Source organism: Heterocephalus glaber, unplaced genomic scaffold, assembly GCF_053883595.1.
Source record: "Heterocephalus glaber isolate CG9 unplaced genomic scaffold, H.glaber_assembly_v1.0 deba00001687, whole genome shotgun sequence".
Taxonomy (NCBI): domain Eukaryota; kingdom Metazoa; phylum Chordata; class Mammalia; order Rodentia; family Bathyergidae; genus Heterocephalus; species Heterocephalus glaber.
This window is the reverse complement of record NW_028258412.1, coordinates 8,072,800-8,098,177: the sequence shown is the minus strand read 5'-3', so window position 1 is coordinate 8,098,177 and position 25,378 is coordinate 8,072,800. Positions and strand designations below refer to the sequence as shown.

Here is a 25,378-nt window from a genome sequence, read left to right as displayed (position 1 = left end):
CTTACATCTTCTTGCACTCCCCTTGAGTTCTGTTTCTAACACAGAATTTTGTTTAGAATTTATTTTATTTTATTTTATTTTATTTTTTGGCTAAGTGAATATAAGAATTTTAAAAATTGGGTCAAGGATTTAGCTCAGTAGCACAATGCCTTCCTAGCAAGCACAAGGTCTTGAATTCGATCCTCGGTACAAAAAAAAAAATTATCCAAAGTTGTGGCCGTACTTTCATAATCTACAGCTTTAGAAGAGTGTTGTGTCAGAATCTTTTGCAAATAAGTTAAACCAGTATGGGGTAGGGGGACCTAAACCTTAAGATAGGGAAAAAGAGGTGACCTAGAAGGAAAGTAGTATAGGCAGCCATCTTTGGTTGGTCAGAGGCTCCCAACCAGGAGACCTGATACAGATTCGGCATCATGTATATGAAAATCTGAAATCCAGAATGCTTAAAAGTTCAAAACTTTGTAATAACATGATACCTGCAAAATTCCACACCTGATCTCATGTGATAGGTCACAGTCAAAATGTAGATTCACTGAAAGTATTGAATAAAATTACATGTATATAAGATATATGAGACAAATGAATTTTGTGTTTTGGCTTGGGTCACATCCCCAAGATACCTCATTATCTATATGTGAATAATCCAGAATTGAAAAAATAATAGTGAAATGTGAAACGTTGCTGGTCCCAAGCATTTCAGAAAAAGAATATTCAGCCTACTTTTCAGCTGCAACCACCATCTTCCAATAACTTGCCAAAATGACAAACACAGGGAAAGAGGAGGGGAACCCAGTATATGTTCTCTAGGCCTTTTAGAAAACCTGAGGTTATTCCTTTGGCCACATACATGCGATCTACAAAAAGGGTGATATTGTAGACATCAAGGGAATGGGTACTGTTCAAAAGGAATGCCACACAAATGTTACCATGGCAAAACAAACAGTCTACAGTGTTACCCATCATGCTGTTGGCTTTGTTGTAAACAAGGAAGTTAAAGGCAAGATACTTGCCAAGAGGATTAATGTGCATATTTCAGCATATTAAACACTCAAAGAGTCAAGGTAGCTTCCTGAAACGTCTCAAGGAAAATGATAAGAAAAAGAAGGAAGCCAAAGAGAAAGGTACCTGGATTTAACTGAAGCACCAGCCTGCCCCACTCAAAGAAGCACACTTTGTGAGAACCAGTGGGAAGGAGCCTGAGTTCTTGGAACATATTCCCTATGGCATAAGCTGGGGATGTAGTTCTGCCATTCAGCACCCAATTAGAGGCTAAGCATTCTAGAACCTACTTAAAAATAAAAAATCATCCTGTGTTGTAAGGATGGTTTTCTTAATTGAACAGGTGTGTGTGCTATCTTTACCTCAGAGAAACAAGTATTTGGAACAGATTCTCCTTGTATCTAGTTAATTATCTCAGGTCTTTACTGTTCAGTGTTTTCTTGCTAAAAGATGTGAGATATTTATTGTGCAGGTGTATACCCAATGACCAAATATTTATGAAACATTTATATTGGCTTGAAGATCCTCTAAATCACCATGGGGACAAGATGTATCAAAATAAATGGAAATAAAAAATAATAAATAATTTTTAAAAAGTAAATAAATGGAAGTCAATATATGGCATTTCAGTTAAATAAAGTCTTTAAAGCACACTAAAAAAAATTACTCATCCTGTAGAACCCTCACTTTGTGGAGCACCCAGTCAGTTGCCACAATATGAACATTCTGCCCTTGCCCTGTCTGATTTCTCTGAATTTCTTCTGTAGAAATAAACTGGTTATCATTGATAATATTCTCCCTTCTCTGGTGAAGGGGGATACAAATAATAATAACCCTTCTAAGAAGGTTGGGGAAAATTTTATTATACCTAGAATGGTTAGAGACTGAAATACATCTTAATTTTCTGATAAAATTAAAATTACATTGGGCCGGGGATTTACCTCAGTGGTTCTGGACTGCCTGGCAAGCGCAAGGACCCAAGTTCCATCCCTGGTACTAAAAAAAAAAAATTATATTGCAGCAATTTGTTTTTTGATTAAGAAGGCATTTGGGGCCAGGGATTTAGCTCAGTGGTGCCGCCTTCTGCCTCGAAAATGCAAGGTCCCGAGTTCAATCCCCGGTACCAAAAAAAAAAAAAAGGAATTTGTATGGTATTGTATCTGCAGGTTGACATTTTAAACTTCTGTTGTTATCTAGATCTTGAAAAAATGATTTTTCCAAGCTCAAATTCTAGCGAAGTGAGTTTTTGTTGATTATACTTACTTAAACTTGGTTTCCTCCCATTTCCAATCCTGTGATTACTAGCTTTTCCAGGAGTAGTCATAAGGAAGCCTTTCAAAGAATAATTAACATTTGTGAACTCAGCTGTCTGTGAATCCTCCTTTATTGCTGGATTTTCTTATTTTAGGGGAACCTCCAGATGAAGTCAAGCAAAGAACTTTTACGTGTGGGCCTCCCTGAAGATTTTCTAAGGAACAAAGGTATTTATTTCTCTAAATCCTTTCCTTTTTTCATTTATTACACAGTTTTAATTAATAGCTTCTATTTTATATTCAGAATATATGCACAATTCCAGCTTTGCAAGATGGGCTTAGCTGTAGAAATTTCTGTGTGAACCCTTATTGTTGATGTGAAATCCTTTATTTGATTTTTTTAAATAATCAAATTATTTTTGCCTGTTCTGGAACAGGGAGAAATCTATCCAGTATGGTTGAGCATATAGTAATTCTCTGGGGCAGGTATGAGAGAAAATTTTCACACCAGGTCACCTTGAGAGGTTTTTTTGGGGGGGCCGGGTTGGTTTTTTCTGAGACGGGGTGTCACTATGTAGTGAGGCCTTGAACTTGCTATATAGCACAGGCAGGTCTCAAACTCACTGCAATTCTCCTGCCTCAGCCTCCTAAGTACTGTGATTACAAGCTTGTGCCACCACGACTATGGAGAGGGTTTTTTTTATGTTTTAAAATATATTCTTGCCAGCAGTTTCAGGTCATATACTAGGTCCTTCATATAGAATTGATTTTTTTTGTTGTTGTTCTTTTGTATGTTTGTTTGTTTGTTGAGACAGGGTCTCATTATGTAGTTCAGACTGGCCTGGAACTCACAGTGATGATTCCTTCCTTGGCCTCCTGAGTGCTGGGATTATAGGCATGCACCATCATGCCTTGAATTAATTTTTTTAGAATGAGAGATAGGGATTTAGCTTTAGTCTTCTACATATAGATATCCAGTTTTTTCAGTGCTATTTGTTAAGGAGACTGTCTTTTCTCCAACGTATGTTTTTGGCTCATTTGTCAAGAATCGATGGCTATAATTGGGTAGGTTTGTGTATCCTCTATTCTGTTCCATTAGTCTTTATGTCTATGTTTGTGCCAGTATCGTGCTGTTTTGTTTTGTTCTTTGAATTTTTTTGAAACAGGGTCTCTCTGTGTAGTCCAAGTTAGCCTTAAACTCACTATATAGCCCAGGCTGTCCTCAAACTTGCAATCCTCCTGCCTCAGCCTCCTGAACACAGGTTTTATAGGTATATTCCACTACACCAAGCTCATGCTGTTTTTGTTATTATGGCTTTGTAATTGGGTACTGTGATGCTTCCAGCCTCACTCTTTTTGCTTAGAAACACTTTGGCTATTTTGCATCTTTTGTGTTTTCATATGAATTTTTAAGATTTGAAAAATATCATTGGAATTTTGATGGAGTTTGCACTGAATTTGTAGATTGCTTTTAATAATATACCCAGTTAATAATATTGATTCTATTGATCCATAAACATGAGAGGTCTTTGCATCTTTAGTATCTCTTCACTTTCTTTCTTTAGTGTTTTGTAATTTTCATTGTAGAGGTCCTTTCTTTATTAGATTTATCCCTAGGTTTTGAGGTGTTCTGCTTTGTTCTGTTTTCCGTTTTTTGTTTTTTAAGCTATTGTTAGTGGTCTTGATTTCTTTCTCAGCTACTTCATTATTGGCATATAGAAAAGCTACTGATTTTGTAATACTGATTTTGTATCCTTTTTTTTCATTATTTTTTATTTTATTGGTATATTTTAGATATACCTAATGATAACATTCATTAGAGGGAATTTGTACCTGTACATGATATATCTTCTTTTTGATTTTGTGTCCTGTATCTTGAATTTTTAAGGTAGTTTCGTTTCTTTTACTTCGTTTTGTTCTTCAAAACAGTGGTTGAGTATAGGCATCTGAGATACAGGTACTAATTTTACCTTGATTGGTTGATTTATTAATTTACTAAGGAGGAAGCTGAGCCAAGAGTCTTTGTCCCCTCACCCCCAGGCTACAAATAATCTTAGATAACTTTAGACAGGTCTTAATTGTAATTTAATTATATAGTTAAGGTTAATAATGTAGAATAATCAGAACTTTAAAAAAAGAAGATAAAGTAAATATGTTAAACCATGTGAGCATTTTGTTATTGTGATACATCAGATTTGATTCTCAGCTTCTTGGCAGCCTGGACAGATAAGGAAGCATTTGTCCCAGTTTATCACCCTGCTTCCTGCTGGTGCAGATTTTCTCTGTAACTCGAAAGCTTGACCATCCAGTATGGATTAAAGGACCGTCTTAGTCCCTTTCATTGTCGCTGGGGCAAAATACCCAACACCTGCAGTTTAAAGGAGGAAGGGTTTATTTTGTTTCACGTTTTACAGTCCACGGCCAGCCAGCTCCAAGGCAGGACAGCATGACAGGGGGTCATGGCAGAGGCAAAGTTGCTCACATCATGTCAACCAAGAAACAAGAGTCCAGGGAGGAGCAGCAAAGAGAGATACAACCTTCCAAGTCATGCCCACACGACCTGCCTCTTCCAACAGGCCCCACCTCATGATAACAAGCCAACCATAATGCCCCTATAATCCAGTCATCTCCCAGAGGTCCTATCTGTGATTGCATGAAGCTAATTTAGGGAATATTTGTAGGTATAAACCATAACAAGGACATTGCTCTGCTCTGAAGAGAGAAATATTGTTTTGTACATAAGTCTCAACATGTGGTTAGGATCTTACTAGGGGTGCAGTTCAGTACCCACCCCTAACATCACCCTAGTGGTGGTGCTTCCAGTGTTACTACATTCAACTTTTTTTATTTTCTCACCCATATCTCATCACAAAAAATGTACTGCTTGTGTTAAACTACACTTTTATTTAACCATTGAACTGGCCTTTTAAACAAGAGAGCCTTAGTTGTTTTCTGCTTAGAAATATGCTCTTTCTGATTTACCTGGCTGCTGTCCACTAAAAAGCTGTTCTGCACTGGATATAGATAAGATGAACGCTTCCAAAAAGTGTCCTGAGATAAAACTACTCTGGCATTTTTCTTCCTGTTCTAATACCATTTTTCTTTAGTGACTTAAACTGGTAAAAGTAATTATTTGATTACTCCCCCAAATCTGTATGTAAGATTCTCAGTTTGATATGGGGGAGCTTGAAATCAGCAACTGTACTAGAATTTTTATCTGCAGTCACTTAGTACCTAACAATAATACATTCATTCAGTTTTCCAAGTACTTTCCAAGATATTACTGTATTTATTACACGCAAGGTGGCCAGCTCGTCTGCCCAGAGTCACATCCAGTCATAGCAAGGCAGAAAAAGTCCTGTGAATACAGGTTTATGAAGATCTAAGCCCCAAGAATGTGAGTAGTACAGCTCTGGATTTTATTTAAACAGATGTATGTACTCTTCAGTGGTATGGCCAGCATTTCAGCTTGCTTTGCTTATAATTACTGTAAAATTGAGAACTAAATAATGCTTCTTGGAAATCTACTTGTACTCTAACTCCAGGGCCCAGCTGTCAAAATTTTCACTCTACCCAGAACATAGCACCTCATTTCGAGCATATAGTGTTACCTTGGTATTCGTCATTAATTGATTTAGGGAGGTGTGTCTATAAGTATCAAACAGATTGTTTAGGCTGGTAAGGATATAAGGCTATCAACACCAATAAGTTCTAGCTTGCACCTTAAGTACCAAACAAACAGCAAGTACTGGGACAAAAAGACAAAATTTTCCCTTCAAAATGTGTTAAGTACCACATTCCACAAGTTTCAAAGCAGTCAGATACCAAGGTATGCCAGTATTAGAGTTTTTTCTTTTCTTCTCCTTTCCCTTCTCTTTCCTCCACTCCATCTTCCCCTTCCCCTGTATTTCCACTTTTGGTACATACCTTTTCCACTGAGGTATTCCCCCAACCAAATTTGTTTTCTTGAGTGCTTGTTTGGAGGCTTTAGCAGGGATTTGCAGCTACCCATATACCCTTGACCAGGGAAACCATCCTCCTCTATGGGGGTGGCTGTCCTCTTCTACCAAGCCCACAGCTTCAGGAAGGACACACATGGAGCGGTGAGGGAGGAAGGGGACACCAGCCTAGGCAGCCAGATCAACCCTGGTGATCAGTGGGGTGACAGCCAGTTCGCCCTCACATCCCAAATTTGTTTTCTTGATGAAAATCTAATATACTTCACTACCTTAAGTGTTTGTGCAGTGGAGCACTGTATAAATTAAGTTTGAGTAGGGCTGGGGATTTAGCTCAGTGGTTCCGGTGATCCCCGGTACCAAAAATACAACAACAACAACAATAAATTAAGTTTGGGGAGGGAGAAGAGGGGAGTAGAAGGTGACAAAAGGAATTAAGTTGTGTTATGGACATGTACCATCTTCCATGGTGAATGTAATCATTATGTACTACAAACATGTACTAATAAAAATTAAAATTTGAAAGAAAAGTTTTGATTATTCTGAGTGAGGGGACTTGAGTGTTCTCTAATAACTTCTAAGTTTGCTAAGAAATAATCACTTTAGATAGGTCATATGTATCTAGGAATTTGTCCATTTCTTCTAGATTCTCTAATTCATTGGAAAATAAGTTTTTTTAAAGTATGCCTTAATAATCTTCTGAATTTCAGTGGTATCTGTTGTAATTTTGCCTTTTTCATCTCTAACTGTATTAATTTGGATCTTTTCTCTCTTTCTTTTGGTGTGATTGTGGTTTATCAGTCTTGTTTATCTTTTCAAAGAACTCTGATTCACTGATCCTTTATATTGTTTTCTTAGTCTGTTTCATTAACTTCTGCTGTGATCTTTTATTATTATTTATTTTTTCTTCTACCAGATTTGGGTTTGTTCTTGTTCTTTTAGGACCTTGAAATGCATCATTAGGTTGTTTGGGATTGCTGTTTTCTGATGTAGGTACTCATAGCTATAAACTTGCCTGTTAGAACTGATTTCATTTTATCTCCCAAATTCTCACACATTGTGTTTCCATTATTTGATTCTAGGAATTTAAAAGAATTTTTCCCTTGATATCTTCAATAACCACTGATCATTCATAAGAGTATTTTTGTTTGTTTGTTTTTGTTTTTGTGTTTTGAGGCAGGATCTCCCTTTGTAGTTCATGCTGGCCTTGAACTCACAGCAGTCCTCCTGCCTCAGCCTCCCCAGTGTTGGGTGGGTCTGTAAACCCAGCACTGGGGAGGCTGAGGCAGGAGGATCATGAGTTAGAGGCCAGCCTGAACTACGTAGTGAGACCCTGTCTAAAAGAAAAAATTATTTAATCTCCATGTTTTTGTGTAACCCTGTGGGTTCTTTTGCTATTGATTTCTGGCTTCATTCCATTGTTATCTAATAGGATATATGAAATTATTTTAGTTATTTTGTATTTATTGACTTGTTTTATGACCTAAAATATGATACTACCTAAAATATTTTGGAGAAAGTTTGGTGGGCTCCTGAAAAGAGTGTGTATTCTGCTGTTGTTATGTGAAACACTCTATGCATCTGTTCAAATTCCATTTACTCTATAGTGTAATTTAACTCTGATGTTTCTTTGATTTTATTTATTTATTTTTTTGTCTAGTAGACCTATTCATTTGTGAAAGCAAAGTATTGAAGTCACCTACTATGTATTTGGATGTCTATTTTTTTTTTTTCTTGGTACCAGGGATCGAATTCGGGTCCTTGCACTTGCAGGGCAGGCAGTGGAACCACTGAGCTAAATCCCCACCCCTGGATGTCTGAATTTTTTTGTAAAGGAGTGTATTTTATGAAATTGGATGTACCAACATTTGGTGCATACTGAGTATATTTGCAATTTATATCTTTCCTTGGGAATTATTGCTTTTATTAGTATGTATGGTCTTTGTCTCTTCTTATTTTAGTTTGAAGTCTACTTTGTCAGATATAAGTATAGCTACTCTTCTTGATTTGGGGCTCCAGGTGCTTGGAGTGTCATTTTCCATACTTTCACTATAATTTTGTGTGTATCTTTGCAGGTGAGCTGCGTTTCTTATAGGCACCGTGTAGTTGGATTTTCCTTTTTGATCCAATCTGCCAGTCTGTGTTTTTTGGGGCACGGGGCGGGGGGGGGGGGTGTACCAGGGATCAAACTTGGCACCTTGTGCTTACAAGGCAGGCGCCAGAACCACTGAGTTAGATCCCTGGCCCCAGCCTGTGTTTTTTCCATCTTTTTTTTTTTTTGGTACCAAGGATCGAACTCAGGTCCTTGCGCTTGTGAGGCAGGTGGCGGAACCGCTGAGCTAAATCCCCAGCCCTAGCCTGTGCTTTTTAATTGGAGAATTAAGACCACTTACATTCAGTGTTATTGCTGAAAGGTATGTACTAATTCCTGTCATTTTGTTGTTTTTCTAGTGTTTGATTCATTCTTTTTTTTGGTACCAGGGATCAAACTCAGGACCTTGCGCTTGTGAGGCAGGCAGTGGAACCGCTGAGCTAAATCCCTGGCCCTGATTCATTCTTGATTATCATTTGCTTATCTACTTTTCCAATGAAACTTATTCTTGTCCTCAGTCCTGTGGTTGTGATTATCCTCATCCTATGTTTTTAGGGTCCCTTTAAGTACCTTCTGCAATGCTGTCTTAGTGGTCATGAATTTCTTTAATTTGTACTTATCTTGGAAGATCTTTGTTTCTCCTACAATTTTGAAGGATATAATCTGGGTTGGCTTTTTTTCTTTTTTTTTCAGGGCTTGAAATACATCATTCCAGGCATTTCTGGTCTCAGCAGTAATTTCTGTTGGGAGATCTGCTGTTATTCTGATGGGTTTGCCATTTTAAGTAATTTGGCATTTCTAACCACTTGAAATATTCTTTCTTTGTTTGCAAGTTTGGCAGTGATAGTGTTTTGGATAGGCTCTTTTTTTTTGTTCACACCTGTTTGGTGTTCTAAATGCCTGCAGTAGTAGTTGGGTATCTATCTCATTCCCCCAGATTTGGGGAAATTTCTACTGTAATTTCTGTAAATAGGTTTTTTTGTACCAATAGCCTGTGTTTCTTCACCTTCCCTATAGCCAAGGAATGTCTTCCCGCACCCGCCACCCCATACTGGAAATTGAGCTCTGGGCTTTCACATTGAGTTACATCCCCAGCCCTTTTGTTTTATTTTGAGGCAGGGTCTTATTAAGTTGCTAAGTTGCTCCAGATGGGCTGTGACCAAAGAGTCTTATATTTGTTCTTTTAAAGTTATCTATGAGTTCTCGTATAATCTTTTTGCTACTTCTTTTTTTTATTATTATTACTGTCTGAATCTTCTAGTATATCCACTTTGTCTTCAGGTCCTGATTCATCTTGCCTACTGCCCAAAATTTCAACTGAGTTTTTTATTTGACAATTCAGAATTTCATTTCTAGGATTTCTGTTTGAGTATTTTTCAGAACTTCTCTCTCCTGAAGTTTTTTTTCATATCTTGTGTCTTCCTTAATTCATTCAAGTGCTTATTTTTATCTTCCTTAATCTCATCAGTTATTTCATTTATTAGGCTTTTTAAAAAATTCTTTGTCTGATCCCTGGTACCAAAAAAACACAAAAAAACAAAAAATTCTTTGTATGGACTTGTATCCATTTGAGTATCAGTTTCTGGAGCCATCCTGTTGCCTTCGTTTTGTCACGGTCCTCGTGTTTTTGTGTTGAAGTTTGCACATCACTTGTGATGCATGTCTCCGCCACTGCTATGTGGAGGTCGTTTTAGTAAGTGGCTTTCTCTTTGTGTTGTATTATTGGCTGCAGGTATGTCTCAGCATGAAAACACCCATTGAACTTACTCTAAGTACTAGGTTCAGTCCCTAGCACTGCTTTGTAAGGAGCAAATAACTACCACTAATGGCTACATTGAAAGAACCAACCATACATCAACATCAACATATAATTGAAAAATTGTTTAAAAGTTCTTTTCTATTTTAGTAACCCAGGAAAAGAAAGGGAGAATAGGGCCGGGGATTTAGCTCAGTGGTTCCGGCATCTGGCTCGAAAGCGCAAGTTCCCGAGTTCAGTCCCCAGTACCAAAAAAAAAAAAAAAAAGGGAGAATAATAATGTAGGACAAACTAGGAAAAAAGAAAAAAAAAACCAGACTTGAATGATAATATTTACATACAAGAAAAGAAAGGGTAACAAAGGGGAGATGTGAAAGGATATGAGGCAAAAAAAAAAAGAACAAACCAACAGAAGGGAATATAGATGAGAAGTGCAAGGAGATATAGGGAGCTTGAAGCCATTTAATGAACTAGCAGAAACACAAAGTTTAAGAACCTGAAGAAACAAGCTTTGATATGGGAGGAATGACAAAACAAGGTAAGACTATGTGGAAGCAAAAGCAAAACGAAAAACTAACACAGACACACACACACACAAAAGAAGGTCTGATATTCCTTCTTGTGTGGGGATATTTATTCTGGAGTCAATTATTTCCCTTAGGCTTCCCCTTGGACATTGCCTGCTAAGGGGGCTAGGGGTTGTGAAAATCTATTCTTAGTTCACAGTTCTCCTTTTCCACCTCTGTTCAAGTAAGAGAGGCCCTTTAAGGAAGTCTCAAGGCTGAGCTTTGCCCTGCTATGGTTGTAGATGAGTATTTGGGAAGATCTGTCTTAGTGAGACTGGCCCATGCCTACTAATTCAATCTACTGCACATCTGGGACTGAGGGCACTGCAAAAACCCAAGCTGTCCACCACCTCTCTCACTGGTATAGTCCATGGGGAGGTCTGGTCTGTGGACCAAAGCTCTTTAAGTTACCAGATTGTGGTCTTGGAGGCATGGCTCGTCAGTGTCTATACTTTGCCACGTTTACTCTGAATGCCTCCCAACAGAATGGAGGGGATTGGGCATGCAGGTTCCATGCTAAGGTGAGAAGCCATGGGTGCTCTGCCTTCTGCTGGTCTCTCATGGTGTTCCTAGACCCCCCTCCTACTGCAAAGCCTCATGTGGCCGAGGTCTTTTCCTGTCAAAATATTCCAATCTCTGTTGTTTGTTTCCAGCCCTTTTTCTCTTTGGCATTTCCCTCCACCTGGGTGACTGTGCTCATTGCCTCACAGCATCTGTCCACCCCTGTGAGACCTTTCAGTCTCCCTCAAGCAAGGCACTGGGGCATTTAAATTTTCTCTTTAATTGTCCATGATTTTAATTTTTATGTTTCACATTGGCCCAAGCTAACTATTAGGGTTGGTACCCACAGCCCCCTTGGAGCAAAGTGGTTTTTGGCATCCTGGAAATATAAAAATGTGGGGGGTTTCTGTTCTCCCACACCATCTACTGAAGCAGAGGAAATTTCCTAAGATGGTTTCCAATCCCAATTCTGAGTCCATCTCCTGTTTGTTCTACTGGGGGCAGGGGATGTTCTAAGATGACTTCCCAAATCACCCTAAGTCTTTATAGAAATCTAGAAATTATCATTTTTGCCCCTGCTCATTGGCTGAACTCAGGTCTTGTTTCTCTTGAGGCTATGTCTCTGTCTAGTAGCAAGGTTAATGGTTACAAGAATATAGTGAGGTTTTTCTTTTACTATGGAGGGGAGAGAAGTTCCTCTCTCCCATTGAGCTACCATTCATTCAAGATTGGTGTCCAGGGCCAAGGATTTAGCTCAGTGGTTTCACCGCCTGCTGTGCAGGCTCAAGGACCCAAGTTCAAGCCCCGGTACCAAAAACAAAACAAAACAAGATTGGTGTCCATTACTTTTGTTACTTAGCTTTCTAAATACCAATATTTCTGGGTTTCACCTGGTTGCTAGTTCACTGAAGTTGCAGTCCATCAGTTTCCTGTGGCTCCCCTATCTCCTCACAGAGCCATGTACCTGTTGGTTTGGATGAATATCCTGGAGTGGCTTGTTAGTGCAGGTTACTTCTAGCCTGCCAACTTTTGGAGTCTGTGATTCTTTTTCTGAGTTAGGTCTTTTTTGTTGATACTATTCATTGCATGATAAAATTCATGAAGGTAGAGCAATTTTTTTTGTGATTACGTACTGATTTGGATTTATTTCTTTTGTTAGAAGGAAATGTACAGTGTACACCTGAAGTTCTATCAAAATCCCCTGAAGATGTTCAAGGTATGAAGGTCAATGGGACTAAGATGGATAATAATAATGAAGGACACAAGAATGGCAATGTGAGTAAAGATCTCTTAGCTGGGTCCAGTGAATACCCAGAAATAAAAGAAATTATGAACAGTGGCAAGATTTCAGAAACCAGAACATTAGTTTCCCTAGAGCCTTTAACTTTTGTTGATCCTGGATTAACAGAAGCAACTCCTAAAGAAAAAGAATGTGGAGAATTACAAACTTGTCCTTCTTGGTTGTCATTATTACCCGGGACCAGTGCCATTTCCAAAATGGACAGTGGGAAAGAAGAACTGTGTAAATTAAACCTGGTCTGTGAAGCAGATGACAATCACCAACAGATTCTTGGCCACCATAATGAAAAATACAATTCTACATTTGACAGTTCCAAAATCACAGGAAATGTAGATGCCATAAAACCCTTGGAAGAAAATTCTGAAATTTTATATCTCATACCAAGTTTGTCTGATCCCAAATCCAGAATAACATCCTTAGGAAAGTGTGGTTTTGAAAGTGGTTTGCTAAAGAGGTCTGCTGAAAAGACAGACAGTTCCTGTTTTGATAAGGATGATACAAGCAAGAACTTGGCTTCTAGAGAAGAAAATGAAGAACAGTCTTTGAATCCCAGGAGTGAAAGAGCAAAACTTCTTATTAATGCCAGAAAACCAGAAAAGGATTCCAGTGGTTTTTGTTCTGGTGAAAAAGAAACTATTGGTTCCCCAAAAGGACATGTCTGCATTCAAGGCAGTAACGATGCAGAGAGCTCTAGTTCTTTAATGTCCAATTCTTTAACTGAAGCCATGGAAATAATGTTTAAAAAAGACAATTTGGAAATCACTTTAGATATTCGGGGTAAGTTGACAGAACCTGAGGACCATAAAGAAACTGTTACTAACATGAGCCATTTAGGTGGACACTCTGAAGAAAGCAGTTTTCCCTCCTTGGTGCAGATTGAAGAGCAAGAACAGACAACGATTTTAGAGCCCAATACGTTAAATAAAAAGATTTATAATAAGGACTCTAACTCCTTAGTCAGCTTTCAGAGAAATCTGGAAGGTGATACTCAGTTAAATGAAATATCATGTAATGATTTTCTGTCTGAAAGAAAGTTTCTTGTTAGTTTAATGCCAGAAGATCAGATAAGTTCTATGCCTAAAGGGACAGCAGAATCCAAGAAAGATACTGCTCAGTTACCACCATCTCCAGAATTGAATTATAGATCTGAGTCAGAAAAAGCTATAGAGACCTCATATGATAATATCCCATGTTTGGATGAACAGAGCATTGCCCATGAGATGAATGAACTTTCTTGTACCAGTGAACTGATTGTAAACAAAGTAGAATGTGAATGTGTTTTAAATCAAGTGTCCCTTAATTCTCAAGATCATGTGAAATTGCCAACTGATTCCCCACTGCATATAAACAGAGAAATGCCTTTAGTAACAAGCAAAAATGCCCAACAGAGCCATCATCCTCCATTAGCAAATGGAGCAGATGTCATTGCTGATACTCAAATCATTCCCACTGAGACAAAAGTGAAAGACATCTCTCCACTAGGTGCCATAACCTGCGGTGCCTCTTCAAACAGTTCGACTTTAAATACCACACCAGGAAGCCTAGAGAGAAAAAGAGAAATGACTGATTCAAGAATAGATCTACATTCCAGTTTCCTCTTAAGTATGAAAGAAGCAACTGGCTTTCCTCCAGAAGTCACAGTCACAGAATGTCAAAATGTTCATTCTCAGGATATCTCCAGCTGTCATTGTGTAAGAAAAAATGCACCAGAAGAAAACTTGTGTTCTGCTTGTGTTGCTTTTGAGCCCAGAAAAATCATCCTGAAAGTTAGTGACTCTTCAGGAATAAAATGTGAAAATTCATTTCAGCATAGTGATCACCACTCCCAAGGAATGGAAGAGTCTATGGAAAGTAGCAACCATAAAGTGAGTTGTATGCCACAGGAGAGCAAACTTGATGGGAGAGAAACTGAAGGCAGCTATACAGAAGGTAAGATCAGAAATGAAATGACAACTGGTATCTCAGATAGTGGAGCTTCAAATACAGCCATTCACATCACTGGTCACATTGAACCCAACAAGGGAGGGCTAGCTAGAAAGGAACTGGATATACCCAAAGAGACTGTGTTTTGTAAATGTAACATCTCTGATGGTTCTACACAAAAACTAAACCAGTTTGCAAACATTCCAAGTCCTGGAACACTGTCTCCTACTTTTATGTTCTCCAGTTTTAAAAACATGAACCAAGCAGTTGAAACTCTTGACCAGAAGGCAGATGAAGTCCTTGGCTGCCAGAGTAACCAAAACAGACCAGATCAATGTAGAAGTGATGATAAACTAGCTAAGGAGACACAAGATAGTGACCAGAGAAAGATCATCACAGAGCATGAAAGAGAGGTAAGCCACAATGAAAAGGATCTGAGAGTCAGTTTAGGCAGTAATAACCCAGTGTCTTGTGGTAGTCCAAAGAAAGGTGATTCCAAAAGAGCTGTTGAAGATATTTCTGGTTCTGAAGAGTTCACAGACGATATAATAAACATTGACTGTCCAGACCATAGTAAAAAGCCTATAGAACGTGTGCTGAGCATAAAAGTATCTAGTACACTTGATTGTGGTGCATGGCAAGATAGACTGGCATTACACAAAACCTTAAGGAGTACCTCACCTCAGAGTAATGAACTAAATGCTGCATTTATAAGAAAAACTGATGACTCAGATCTCTCAAATGCTGCTAATTCTACAGTGGAATCTCTTGAAATGAAAAAATCAAGTGAAGATAAATTATACAAGTCTTTAAAAGACTGTAAAATGGAAGACTGTGTAGACTCCTGTGCCCATGAGGTGGAGTCTGTTGCAGATCATGAACCAAATACAAGAATAATGGACGAAGTAAATGCGTCTTTAAATTATATTAATCAAGAACACCAACGTAAAGGCACATCTCTGAGAGGAACACAGAGAATGACTGAAGGATCAAAACTAGAAGAAATAAATTCTGAGTTTGGCAAGGAACAAACCTTTAGAATTTCCTCCGAAGACTTAATGTCTTCTAGATGTCAAGATGCGAACTCTGTTCCCTCAGGGATACTTGAATCCATTGAAATAATGCCTTCGTGTTTGTCTTCTCAAGGAAATTCAGAAACTGATATTAATGGTGAAGAAACTGACCTGAAATCTCTCTTTAAACCAAAGGGTGGTGAAGTGCTTTGTGAAAATGTAAAGGACTGCACAGTTCTGCCTAAGATGAAGGTAGAATTACTGAGGGATACGAGTAATACTAGTGAAGGATATGTCAGTGTGAGAAAGACTGTTTGCAAAGCTTGTCACCCTCATGTGAATTCCACTGATAGACATTTGCCTTTGATAATGGAAACAGCAACCAAAGCAAATGGAGAAGAAACCGAAGGACAGCAGAATGGACCCCTAGATCATTTAACTGTTGAGGAAGAACGTGAGGAGATGATTGCCAGAAAAGGAAGTGAGGGTTATCATTTGAGCAAGACTTCTCAGACCCTCTTGAAATGCCAGAGGATGCATGATGATCCTGGAAAACAACAAAGCCAGAAGGTTTTGGACTGTATGTTGCTGAAGGAAGAGAAACATGTTTGTCAAAAAGGAGCACAGATAATATTGGAACAATGTAGACCATCTAATATGTTGTCAGATGAGGTGCAAACTAAGTACCAAACAAAGGCTGATAAATATGAGTCCATCATGATGAAAGAAATCACTCTGCCAAAACCAGCCAAGGGCAACATTGCTGGACCATTTCAGAAGATGGAAGACCAAAAGGCGGAAAGCTTTTGTCATCCATTAAAGGAGGACATTGAGTCATGCACAGTTCCTTGCCTTCCTGGTGCTCCTCAGAAAGCACAAGACCTCAACTCTGCTGGGTGTGATCCAGTACATGGTGCCTTTGTGAATACTTACCATCAGAAAAGAATGCTTCCCTTAAAGAAGCAGCCCCATCGAACATGTAAGAGAGTTTCCTATCAGGAGCCAGTCAGCATGGGAAGGAAATTAAATAAAATCAGAAATTCTGCCTTTGGAAAGAATTCCTCTGATCCCATCCCCACAAAAGCACACAGACTTCTCAGCTCATGTGCTGCATCTGTGCCCGCACAGTTGGAACCCAAAACAGTACCTTCCAGGAGCTTGCTTAGCCACGTACCAAAGCAGAGGATTACTTCATGCCATCCTTTGAGGAACCTGAATTTTAAGAAGTCTACCAAAGAATCAGCCTTATTAAACAAGCTGTCTATCCTTGCCTCCAAACTAGCTCCAGCTACAAAGACCCAGAAACTCAGATATCGGCGATGTTCCTCTGCACTTCTTCCAGTGGCCAAAAGCTACAAGCGCCTCAGATATAAAAGGCTCCTAGATGGATTTTCATATAATGCAATGCAGCTGGATCCATATTTGGCAGGTACTGGATGGGATAAGAGGCCTAACAGTAAGCCCTTGGCACTTTATTCTCTTGAAGCCATCAAGATGAGCTTCATAGATTTGAGCAACAAGATGCCATCACTGCTTTTTGGTTCTGAAATCTTCCCAGTTTCCTTTCATGTGAAATTAGCCTCTGATTGCATGACTGAGTTTTCAAGAACTTTTCCTGAGCACTGTGCTCCAGCAAGGCTTGCCTTAGAAGAGGCCTCCCAGTGCCCATCTCAACCACCCAAATGGACTTTTTCTTTCTTTTTGTCCCATGGTTGCCCTGGGATGGCCACATTCAGGGAAGACACTGGCCTCCATAGTCAGACACACACTCAGGCTCCTCAACAGACTCCAGCTCCTCTTCAAGACTGTGGTGGTACCTCCATAGTCCAGACCAGAGCAAACTGCTCTGTTCTTGGCCTTCACACGCTTCTAGCACTTTGTTCCCCGGGATGTTACCGAATCTGGACAAAGAAACGGAGCTTTTCCAGTCGCATGCCCACCATGCAGAGGTTCTTCATGGCCCAGTTTACACAGGGCTTAAAGGGGTTAAGGTCTCCAACCTCCATTGCAAACAAGATCTTCTGTTCTCTGCCCTACTCAGTGGGCAGAGTGCTGTCTATTTGGAGCCAGCATGGGCCTTCCTCCTGCTCCTTCGAAATCTCTGCTCTTCATTCCATTCACAGCAAGCAGCAGCCAAGTCTGGACACCACAAGCAGGTAAAATCTGTCCCTTCTTCTTTGCATGTTTCCTTCCTGCCACTGGGGAGAGGAGCACTATTGGTAATGTGAGGCTCTTTAGAGTCATCTTTGTGGCTGCATTTGCTATTTCCATTGCCAGGTATATCTTCTGAGAAAATGCAGTAGTAATTCTTAAGTGTAGATGCCCATATTCTGTTAAATCTAGTCCTATATTTTATAGCATTTTTTTCTGTCTACTTTATTCTTCAAATCATTGAGTCTTTCTTTTTTCCTTGCAGTATTAGGGATTGAAGCCAGGGGCTCACACATGCTATGCAAGTGCTGTTACACTGACCTATATCTCCTGCCCTTTTTATTTTGAGACAAGTTGTCACTAAATTGACCAAGCTGGCCTCAAACTTGTGATCCATCTACCTGAGCCTTTGTGTAGCTGGAATTACAGACATGCCCCACCATACCTGACAAACCATTGAGTCTTTTGAATCTCTTCTTTTATCCTTTTGCCCCCACCTCAATAAGAATAAATTCCCTACAAGCAAAATAGTGACGATGGCTTATAACTGTATCTGTTCTACAGAACATTATACAGTAGCACCTAACTCAGTGTTTTGTGTATAAAGGATACAGAATAAATACGTTTTTAGTGAATGAATAAGTTAGGATCACCAATTCTAGATTATGAATCTTTGTATTTCTTTTTGCAATATAGCATCTTGAAAAATTGGCATTTGCATAAGAGAAATACAAATAAAGCAACACTGAGTTTCTACCTTACTCCAGAAAGAATGGCTACTATCACAAACTTAACAACAGATACTGGCAAGATTGTAGGGGAAAAGGCGGGAATGTAAACTAGTACAACCAGTATGGAAATTCCTCAAAATACTAAAAATATTCCATTTGATCCCACTGTATACTCCTCTGCATATTTTCCCAAAAAAGTTAAAGACATCATATTACAGTGATACACACATACCCTTATTTATAGCAGCACAACTCACAATAGCTAAATCTTGCTATATGTCCCTCAACAGATGAGTGTATAAAGAAAATGTACTATATATGTACACAGTGGAGTACTGTATTACTCAGCCATAAAGACAGATAAGTTTTTATAAGAAAATGGATGCATCTTGAGACCATAATGGTGAGTGAAATAAATCAGACACAGAAGGTTAAATATCACATGGTTTCTTTTTTTTTTTGGTACTGGGGATCAAACTCGGGTCCTTCCACTTGCACAGCAGGTGGTGAAACCACTGAGCTAAATCCCTGGCCCTCACATGGTTTCTTTTATATGAGAAACCCAAAGTATTAATTAATTACGTTTTTTGAGATAGGGTCTAACTGTGTAGTTCAGGTTGGCTTTGAACTTACCATATACCCCACGCTGGCCTCGAACTCACGACAATCCTGCCTCACCCTCCCAAGTGCTGGAATTACAAGGGAGCACCACCATGCTGGCCCAAAATACAAATAATTAAAGAGCAAAATAAAAAACAAGAAACAGGGATGTAGACCTTTTGCAGATGGGAAGGGGATTTCAGGATAGAAGGGAGGGAAGTTAGGGGAAGGGGAACTAAAAAGGACTAAGACATGGTATATATATGTACCAGCTCCCCACAATGAACATATTCACTATGTATCACAAACATATACTAATAAAAAAATCTGACAAAACCAAAATACATTCATGGCAGAAAAATAAAATGGTGTTTACATACTCTTAGTGTTTAAGGAATATGAAGTAAACGGGGCAGAAATTCTTGTTGCTTGACCACTGAGAAGAGTTGAAAAAAAAATTCATCAGTATCACTGTACCCTCTCATTGAAAATAGAAGAACAGGCCAGGGATTTAGCTCAGTGGTTTTGCCGCCTGCTGCACAAGTGCAAGAACCTGAGTTCGATCCCCGGTACCAAAAAAAAAAAAAAAGAAAATAGAAATACAGGGCCGGGGATTTAGCTCAGTGGTTTCACCACCTGCCTCTCAAGCGCAAGGTCCAGAGTTCGGTTCCAAAATAAATAAATAAACAAAACTACCCATCCTAGCAGGGTGTGGTGGTGCAGAAGTACCTGTAATCTCAGTACTCAGGAGACTGAGTCAAGGGGATCATGGAGAGTTTGAGGCCAGCCTAGGCTACCTAGTGAGTTCAAGGTCAGCCTGAACTACATGGTGAGACCCAGTTTTAAAAAGAAAAAACAAAACTAAAGAATTCTTTATAGGGGGAGAAGGCCGGGGTTAGTTTGTCAGAGTATATGCTTTGCATGTACAAGGCCTTGGCTTCACTCCCCAACACCAAAAAAAAAACCAAAACCCTTAAAGAGCTGCATTAGAAGTAGATAAATCCTCCTACTAGTAATACTTTAGATAAACAGAAACTATAGTTTTTAAATTTGCCCTTACCATTACTGTAGTTGAAAAATTAAGCAGCGTCAAAACAATAGCAACGAGACTAATATTCCACAATAGCCTGGGAGAGGCCTTTTTTTGTTTTGTTTTTATGCATCTAGGCAGTTTCTTGTGCAGAATCACTCAGTGTCATTACAAAGCTGCTGGTAGACAGGTGTGGTGGTGCATACCTGTAATCAGCACTCTGGAAGGCTAAGGCAGGAGGATCATAAATTCAAGCCCAGCCTGGGCAATGTAGCAACTTAGCAAGATCCTGTTTTAAAAAAAAAATTAGGGCGGGGGATTTAGCTCAGTGGTTTCACCGCCTGCTGCACAAGCGCAAGGACCCGAGTTCAATCCCCGGTACCAAAAAAAAAAATTAGGGCCGGGGATTTAGCTCAGTGGTTCCGAACCCCGGTACCAAAAAAAAAAATTTAAATGGGCTGAGGATGTAGTAAAAGCTCTGAGTTCAGTCCCTAACATGGGGCAGGGAGTGCGTGTTATATAGTTCCCTGAGCGTTTTAGTGGAGAGCTAAATAAATAAATAGAAGGGTTTTGGAAAAACACTGCAGAACTCAAAACATTGCTGACTGAAATGGAAAGATGAATTACTGACTTGTCCTGTAGAAGGCCAGGGATTTAGCACAGTGGCACCATGCCTGCCTGGCAAGCACAAGGTCCTGAGTTCAATTCCTGGTACTGGGAATAAAAAAAAGAAAAAAAAATTAAAGTACATTAGAATGAATCAGATTGTTTTAAATTATGGCACACTGATCTTATTATCTGGTTTTTGATCTACCTCTGAATCTCATAATTGCTCTCTGCCAAGTCTGTGGCAGACAGCTTTAAACTAAGTTATTTTCCTTAAACTATGTTCTTTTTTTTTTTTTCACTAAGTTTATTGGTACATTTTAGGTATATGATACAGTTACATTCACCATTGGGATCTTATACCTTTACATGATGTATCTTGGTTCTTATTTTTTCCCTATTCTCCTGCCCTCCCTTTACCCCCTCCACCCCTCCCTATTTACAGAGACTTTGTTTCCATTTTTTCCTTTTCTCATATTTTTTGTTTTCCCTTCTTTCCTTTCCCCTACCCCTCCTCCTTCCCCTACTCCTTTCGACCTTTTCTTCCTATTTCACATTATCACTTACACATTTTGATTCTTATTTACACTTCATTTTTCACACCAGAGAAACTATTAGGTATTTACACATGTGTCCTATTTATTTCACTTAAAGATTGTGTCCTCAATGTGCATCATTTAGCTATAAATGTCTCTAATTTCTCATTCTTTATGGCTGAGTAGTACTCCATTTTATAGAAAAACCACATCTTTTTTATCCAGTCTCCAATTGATGGGCATTTGGGCTATTTCCAAGTTTTAGCTATTACAAACTGTGCTGCTATAAACACGGGTGTGCATATATCACTGTAGTATGATTCTTTTAATTCTTTTGGAAAGATACCCAGCAGAGGAATAGCTGGGTCAAATGGGATCCTTAAACTATGTTTATTACTGAGGTTATTACTCAGGAAGTTACCCATTTTACCCTGTGAAAGTATTACCTTTAGCCCTTTTTCTTCTTCCAGCATTCTTTCCCTGACTTTTCTTCTGAGGTTTCTCTCTCCCCTATTTCTTATATCTACCTTTTAATTTGGTTTTATTTAAGTTCAGGTGGAAGGCTGAGGGGTGATGTTTGTAACCTTTTCTTCTCATTGGCTCTAAGAATGCCTGGGCTCAGACAAAATTTACAAAGATTGATTTTTTTTTTTAAATTTTTGAGACAGGATCTTGCTACGTAATCCAGGCTGACCTTGAACTCACTATGTAAGCCCTAGCTGACCTTAATCAGTGATCTTCCTACCTCAGCCTCCTGAGCCCTGGGATTACAGGTGTGCGCCACCATGCCTGGCTTAAATTATGTTTCTGTAGGATTTTCTCACTTAAACCTTATTCTCCAGCACTCTGTAATACAGGTTGGATGGACATCTTTTTTTTTGCATTTTTTATCAGTGGTAAGACTGAGGCTCATGAAGGTTTTTAAACCTCAACCCTCAGCTGTTGAGGGTTTCCACTGAACTAGATGCTAGGACCAAAAACTCCTGATTTGGTCAGTTTTGTTGGTTTGTTTGTTTGGGTTTTTTTTTTTGATATCAGGAATTGAACTCAGGACCTTGCACTTGCCAGGCAGGCATGGCATCACTGAGCTAAATCCCTGGCCCTGGTCAGCTTTTTATCCAGTAATCCATCCTGCCTCTTTTATCAAGATTCCTTTAGAGAAACCAGAGTTGGTACTAGACATTATTCTTGAATTACCTGTTTTTCCTAGCCGTTAAACAAATTCTTTGGAAGCATGTGCCATGTTCTAAAATCAACAGAGGGCCGGGGATTTAGCTCAGTGGTGCCACCGCCTGCCTCAAAAGCGCAAGGTCCTGAGTTCAATCTCTGATACCAAAAATAAATAAATAAATAAATAAATAATAAAATCAACAGAATGTAATGCTGGTTTTATTTTGAGAGGCACAAAAATCTCTACACTATTGCATATGAAATTGTCTATAGGTGATTAGTACCATTGTTTCAGCTGTAAATATGGAATTTAATTATAAAGGAATAAACTCTTAACAGTTTTCTTCTATATAGCCATGATTTTTTTGGTTTTTGGTTTTGGTTTTGGTTTTTTTTTTGGTACCAGGGATCGAACTCGGGACCTTGCGCTTGCGAGGCATGCGACAGCACCACTGAGCTAAATCCCCGGCCCCTATATAGCCATGTTTTATGTGCAGCTTGGCTTTAAAAAAAATAATACATTTCTCCACAGTATTTTGTAAAGTTATACAATAATGCAAGGTTTAGCCAGGTGGGGTGGTGCACACCTCCAATCCCAGCTCTTGAGAGGCTGAGGCAGGAGGATTGCTGTGAGTTTGAGGCCAGCCCGGACTACATAGTAAATTCAAGACCAGCCTGAATTACATAGCAAGGTCTTGTCTCAAAAAACCAAAAAAAAGAATTTGGGGGTTGGGGGGGTACTGGGATTGAACTCGGGACCTTGCACTTGCAAGGCAGGCACCGGAACCACTGAGCTAAATCCCCGGCCCAAGAATTTATTTTTAATTTAAAAAAAAACCTTCAAAATACATGCACAACTACTTCATTAATTGGTATAAGGCCCAAAATCATTTTCATTTCTCTTCTTTGTCTTACTGTCCTCTCCTTGTTTCTCTCTCCCATTTTCTTTTACTTAAATTAGAAAATAAACTAGACTTCATGAAGATTAAAATCCTTTAAAAAAAAATAGAAAATAATCTTCCTCTCTGCCCACTTCCATTCTAGTGATGGACGCATAAGCATATTTCTCATGGCCAGGAGGTTTTCATTCTTACCAAGATTCTGTATCACATGCTAATACCCACAATAGCATCAGAACCTTTCCTGTCATCCCACCATCATAACTGCTGCTTTTGTACTTTTGCTTAACTTTAGCCACAACGTGTTACCATATGTGCCTCTTCTGGGCTTGGAAACCACATATAGAACCAGCGGCAGTCAGATGAGGTAAGCTTTTGGTACAGGAGGCCTTAAGGGGTGTGTGTGTGTGTGTGTGTGTGTGTATGTGTATGCATGCGTGCATGCACTTAGGCACAAAAGCATGCTCAAAAGTTCACAGACGGTTGTGGGCAAGGCATAGTACAACTCTGTCCTTGTGTCCCTATTAAACCTGATCTATATCTCTCACATCTCTGAAATTCAAATACACTGTGTTACAGGTAGGGACTAGAAATGTATAATCAGTACCATTTATTTAAACAAAAAAATTGAAAATCATTAGCCAGCTTATCATACCAGAAGACTACTCTCACACTATTTCATGGCTTGTCACTTTGCCAACTTCAGTCCCTGAATTACATCAATCTCATCTGAGCACTGTTCATTTGTTTAGTCTACCAAATGTCCTCTTCCCCCAGAAGTCTGTTCCTTTTTGCATTTTTTCTTTCCAATATCAGGGATCAAACTCAGGACCTTGTGCTTGCCAGGCAGGTGCGGAACCACTGAGCTACATCCCCGGCCTCCTTTTTGCATTTTTCCTTATAAAACTTATTTATATTAATGAAATAACCACATTCTTGTAATTTATTTTTTACATATATAGACCCAGGCTATGTCCAGATGTGACTAGAAAAACAACAACCAAAAAAAAGAAAAAGAAAAGAAATGACTAAAAAACAGGTTGACTTGAGATATCCTTCCTAGAAAGGACATCTTTACTTCTGGTCTGCATGGTAAGAAGGTGAAAGTGCCAGAGGTAGAAAGCAAACCCCTCTCATGTTGTCTTCCCTTTTCTCCATGGCCCTAGGCTGGAGCCTGCTTTCCCTGCCTTGGTACCAAAGTCTTGCTTGGTAACAGAACCAGCTGTCAGCAAGCTCCTGCTTTCAGCCTCTGACTTCCAAGTCCCTGGGTTTGATGAACTGGATGGTGTGACAGCAGCATGCCCCCGACCACAGAGCAGCCCCCCAGAACAGAAAGAGGTAAGTGTGAAGTACTGTACCAGTGCAGTGAGATGACAATGGTATTGGTGTCTCCATCATTGACTCACATCTCATGATGGGTACAGATTGCCTCCTGAGTCTTTACCTACTACCTTTAGCATCAGCTCAGTACTGAAACATACTGCTGGAGTTTTTATGTATAGCCAGTAAAGGATACACTGAATTTCTTGTGTTTTAGTTTGTTTTTAGGGACAGTATCTTGCTATGTTGTCCAGGCTGGCCTTCAACTCCTGGGATCAAGTGATCCTCCTCCCTTGGCCTCCCAAGTAGCTGAGAATACAGGTGGTTGCCACCACACTCACCTTGAATTTTTTGATCTGCATTGCTTTCCATATTCTTTTTTTCTTAGTGACAGCATTCAATAATATTTATAGACACTTGGACTAAAGAGCAGCTTTGTGCATTCAAAGATGAGTGAATGATGGTGTTCTTTAGTTTTGTAACATCTGCTGTCTCCACAAGTTACAGATTTTCACATTAATGATCTCAGTGTCTGAACTGAATATACAATTCTGTTTTAGTAATATGGAACTGATAGTTGCTGAAAACAGCAGGACTGAGAGGAGATCTGTCATACGCTATTTATTAGAGAAGAAACTGACATGCTGCTTACTGTGCCAAGAGCACCGCTAAAAAAAAAAGGACAACAGCAAAATAAATGCATCCCTTTTTTACAGTGCTAGGAGTCGAACTTATATTTATTAGAATTCTATAAACTGAGAAAGCAGTATCTTGAATATGACAAAAGGGACTTTATTTAACATGTCTCACACCTTGACCATCTTTCTTTTTAACCCTTAAAAACAGGCTGAGCCAGAGAAGAGGCCAAAGAAAGTCTCGCAGATTCGCATCCGGAAAACCATTCCTAAACCAGATCCTAATCTTACCCCAATGGGCCTTCCTCGCCCCAAAAGGTGAGAACTTTCTCTAATATAAA

General features: G+C 39.2%; 1 protein-coding gene across 1 annotated transcript in view; it reads left to right on the top strand.

The window, feature by feature from the left end:
- Positions 1-25,378, top strand: part of Prr14l (proline rich 14 like) — a 66,085-nt gene that overhangs the window by 24,383 nt on the left and 16,324 nt on the right. The window contains 5 exon segments of the mRNA XM_021257249.2: positions 2,408-2,480; positions 12,283-17,515; positions 23,378-23,449; positions 24,249-24,420; positions 25,249-25,355. Coding sequence (XP_021112908.2) covers positions 2,408-2,480; positions 12,283-17,515; positions 23,378-23,449; positions 24,249-24,420; positions 25,249-25,355 — 5,657 coding nt within the window.